The sequence below is a fragment of the Psammomys obesus genome, unplaced genomic scaffold (genome assembly GCF_907164565.1).
Source record: "Psammomys obesus unplaced genomic scaffold, mPsaObe1.curated_primary_1811, whole genome shotgun sequence".
Lineage (NCBI taxonomy): Eukaryota > Metazoa > Chordata > Mammalia > Rodentia > Muridae > Psammomys > Psammomys obesus.
Genome location: NW_026589233.1, coordinates 271 through 4791, shown reverse-complemented (window position 1 = coordinate 4791; position 4521 = coordinate 271). Strand labels below are relative to the sequence as shown.

At 61.4% G+C, this 4521-nt stretch overlaps 1 protein-coding gene across 1 annotated transcript; it reads left to right on the top strand.

Moving 5' to 3' along the window:
- Positions 1-89: 89 nt before the first annotated feature.
- On the top strand, positions 90-2504 carry LOC129674952 (runt-related transcription factor 3-like; the record flags this gene model as incomplete). Its single annotated transcript, XM_055605021.1, has 2 exons — positions 90-377; positions 2348-2504. Coding segments are annotated over exons 1-2 (445 nt in total), but the record flags the coding sequence as incomplete, so codon positions are not given.
- Between the last annotated feature and the right edge of the window lie 2017 nt (positions 2505-4521).

Below are 4521 nucleotides of genomic sequence, written 5' to 3'. Positions count from 1 at the left end.
CGGGGCGTGCCCCCCCAGCCGGGCCGCCCGCCCCCCGGGGCCCCGGGGCCCCCCCGCCTCCCGCCGCCCGCGCCCCTGACGGCCACGGCATGCGTATTCCCGTAGACCCGGGCACCAGCCGCCGCTTCACTCCCCCCTCCACGGCCTTCCCCTGCGGCGGCGGCGCCGGCGGCGGCAAGATGGGCGAGAACAGCGGCGCGCTGGGCGCGCAGGCGGCGGGGGGCCCCGGAGGCCGCGCCCGGGCCGAGGTGCGCTCGATGGTGGACGTGCTGGCCGACCACGCGGGAGAGCTCGTGCGCACCGACAGCCCCAACTTCCTCTGCTCCGTGCTGCCCTCGCACTGGCGCTGCAACAAGACGCTGCCCGTCGCCTTCAAGGTGAGTGCGGGGGTGGGGAGGGCGCGGGGGGACGGAGGGGGGAGAGACGGGGGGAAGGGGGCGCCCCCCCCCCCGCTGCAGAAGCCCAGGCCGGTGAGGACCGGGAGGGCACGGAGGGAACTCGGCTGACAGGACACGGAGGGGGGACCCCACGCCCCTGAAGGACCCCTCAGTGAGAGCCCAGACTCCAGGGGCCGTGGGAGGAGGGCAGCGGGGTGGGAGAAAAGCGGGGCGCTCGTCCCGAGGGGCACGGGGGGGCCCGGTCACCCGCGCTGCAGGAACGGGCCCCGGAGAGCGCGCCAGGGACCCGGTGTCCCCGCTGCGGGGAACGGGGTCCGGAGGGATGGCGTGCGCATCAGTCGGGGGAGATGCGGGAGGGCGCCCGGGAGGACCGGGACCCCGCGCGGAGAGCGGGCCGCCGCCGCCTCGCTGCCCGCAGGACCTGGGGCGCTGACAGCCTGGAGGAGCCCGGACCTCCTACCACCCGGCCTCCGCGGGGCCCCGCCGGGGACGGCCCGAGCACCGGGGCCTTCAGGTTCCTGGGCACAGCCTCACCCGTACCCGGGGAGAGGACCCCCGGTGCGAGGGGAGCACCCGGGAGGTGTGGGGTGCAGAGAGCCCGGAGGGCCGGGCCTACCCCGCTCTCCTCCGCGCTGCTCCCTTCCCACCCTCTCCCCCGCGGCTGAAACGGTGCACAGGGCGACCCCAGGCCGATCCTGGATCCCTAAAGCTCTGCATCCCCGAGTGATAGGCAGAGGCCGGGGGGAGTGTCTCCATCCTGGCATCCCCGAGTCGTTCAGAGAAAAAAAAATTTTTTCAACTGTGCCAGGGACAGACAGGCAACTGTTTCATTTTCTTCTCGTTCTTTCTTTCTTTTTCTTTTTAAAAGGGGGGGGGGGCAGCCAGATGAAACGAAAACGCCTTGGTTTTCCCCTAAACTTGCAGCTGTACCATGAGAAAGGGCAGAGCCGGGAGGGCCGGCGGCTCGGTGGTGTCCGAGGTGGCTGCAAACGCCGCCGGCTGCCGGCCGCCGAGGCCCTCCTTGCTCGCACTGACACTTCAGATAGTAAAGAAGAAGGAGGAAGGAAAAAAAAAAAAAGACTAGTGACTCTTTGAGGTCTCCAGGGTGACATCTTAAAATACCGGGGGAGGGGGGATCTCCCAGGGAGGAGGGAGGGGGGGGGGGGGGGGGGAGGAGGCCCGTGTGACTGTAATCGTCAGATCGGAGGTTTTACTGTCACTTGGAGCTTAAAAGGAATCTTTGAAATTAAAAGAAGACAGGATGTTGACAGGAAATCTGGCCTTTTTAATCAGACCCCAAACATTTTCGTCTCGAAATCCTTACCATCTGGATCCCCCCGGTCCCCGCACACGGCGGCCACGTTTAAATGGCTGTGGCTCCGTTTAAAGTCTGGTTCAAAAGGCCTCGGCCTCTCGGTGCGCCTCGGGTGGGGAGGGGGGGATGATGTTTGAGGGTGCGCCTCTCCCCACCCAGCAGGGCTCCCCAACAGGTACCCGCTGGCTTCGGGCTCTCCCGGAGCAGCTCGGCCACCACAGCAGTTTGTTTTTTTATTTTGCTTTTTTTCCTCTCTCTCTGCATAACGAATCCGGGCGCGCCACAGGGCAGGGCCAAATTTCATACCCCAAAGGGCCAGTGCGTTCACTGAGAGCAAAGAGTAGCCCTGTTATTGTCCCTGATCCTCCCTTAGCGCCCCACCCTTGGCAATGACCTTGCTGATTGACAGCTCTAGGTTAGACCTGATTTAATATGAAAGGATGCTTTGGGGGGGGGGGGGCGCTCCTTAACCACTGGACCCAGGATTTGGGGATGGAGGGCAGAGGGTTCATCGTTTGGGTTTGCGGCTGAGGAACCCTCAGGGAGCCTGGGCCCCGGGGGAGAGGGGGCTGCGCGTGGAGAGCCCCTCCTTTCGGCCTCCCTAATCCGTCCTCTTCCCCGCTGGTGTCCTCAGGTGGTGGCCCTGGGGGACGTGCCTGATGGGACAGTGGTGACGGTGATGGCGGGCAACGACGAGAATTACTCCGCGGAGCTGCGCAACGCTTCGGCCGTCATGAAGAACCAGGTGGCCCGCTTCAACGACCTTCGGTTCGTGGGCCGCAGCGGGCGAGGTGAGCAAGGGGGACCCTGGGATGAGGAAGGTGGAAGGGACGCTTCTGGGGTCTCCGGAAAATAGGTCTGCAGGCCCAGGGCTGTCTGAATAACAAGTTGGTCCCGTGGGCGTCAGGCCACCTTTCCATGTGGGTAGGTTTGCGATTTCTCACTAGTAAAGAAGAATTCTGCCAGGTTCCGGGGTTCAGGGGCTGCTTCCCCCATTGGCATCTCTGATCTCACAGAACATGCTGGGAGAAGGCCCTGTGCACACAGCTCAGGCAGGGTGGGGGTGTCTTTTGGTTGGGGCCGAGGCACCCCAGCCGCAATCCCCAGGGCGGGAGCCCCACCCCCACCCCCATGGTCTCCTTAGGGCCTGGTCTCCCGGGAGTCTCTGGGCTTCGGGTACTTTCAAAAAAGAGAGTGGGAAGAATGTTGGAAAGAGGAGTCTGAAGGCTGCCTCCTCAGCCCCGGGCTCACGCTGGTGGCCGCCCTGCCAGCTCGACCCATCCCGGTAGTGGCAAGAAGACGGGGCCAGACGCCACAGTGGCTGCCGCCAGGGCCTGTTGAGTGGGTGGTTGCTGGGACCTGAAACCCGTCATCATGTAACTCTGGGGTGGACGAGCCCTCCCGGGGACGAGTTCCCATGGCCCCGGGATAGGAGGATCTGTGGCTTTAAGACAGAAGTGGCTGAGCCCTGGGGTGGCTGAGCAGCTACCTTCCCCAGCTCTGGAGCCCTCCAGGGTTAGGAAGTGAGCGGCTCCCGGCTGCTGGGGCAAAATGGTAGTTTTCAACACCAATAAACAAGACCTTCTCGAGGTTGGAGTTCCCTGGGAGCCGCCAGCCCGCTCGCTCCCACCGGGCATCTGGGCACCATTTTGTCCTCTGCAGCCGTTCGGTCTATACATACAAATGTCAAACATATTTTTGACTTTTCAGCATTAATTAAAACCAGGGTGTTATTTGCATGTAATAACTGTTTACTTGTTACTTTTTATGAAACTGAAATAGTTTACATTCTTTCGAACATTTCCTGTTCCTGTTGGCTCCCTTCCCCGTGCACAGATTTCTTTCAAACGTAGCCCTTAACTGGTTGCAGGTTGATGGATGGAAAATGTTTGCTTTTATGAATTAAGCTTTCATTGCTGCTCCTAATTAGTCTCCAAGCCCCTTTTGTCATCCCCGATCCCCGGGCCCTTTGCAACTTAATCGAAGCCCTGGCCCAGGGCGGAGCATCTCTCCTGTGGTGCCCAGGTGAGGAGAACATCATAGCCGCCTGTCCCCAGGGAAGCTGGTAGACAGGGACATGGGCTCCCTGAACCCCAGAAGGCACCACGCACTCAGGACCCCTTCACCCAGCCACGCTGCTCCCTCCCCTGGCTGGTGACAGGAAAACAAAAGGGTGATGATCCTCTCGCTTACTGTGGTCCCCCACACCCTAACAAGTATTTTTGCTTTATTTATTTGGAGACGGTCTCACGGTGTGGGTATACAGGCTGGCCTGCAGCTCGTTCTATCCTCACGATTGACCCCAGAGCTTTAGTCCTGCCTCGGCCTCCCGAGGGCTAGGATTGCAGGTGAAGCCGCACCTATCCCACAGACATCACTTTTAGTCAACTGTGCAGACAAGGCCCCTCTCCCCGGGGAGAGATATGTGTCCAAGGTTTCGCCGAGCTGCGCGTTCTTGGATCTTTTGAGGCTGAGCCTGGGGTGGTGGCTGCAGTTCAAACGTCCTCACCTTCAAAACCCCTCCACCAGCCTCAGCGGCCCTGGAAGGAAGGAGGAAGCCCACAGACATCGCCATGCCTGTGGAGTTTTGGCCCAAGGGCTCTTGGCTCCTACTCTTGCAGTCTGAGGTCTGGAGCATCTGGCCTTATTTTCCTCAGTGCCTCGGTTTCCTTATCTGTAGAATGGGGGGGTGGTGATCATGGCACAGTTTAATGAGGTATGATTTTAATGTGGCAGATTAAGGGCACTGGTAGAATCGTACGTGTTCTCAGACGGAGAGTTAGGTGCAGGGTAGAGATTTTGTACGGT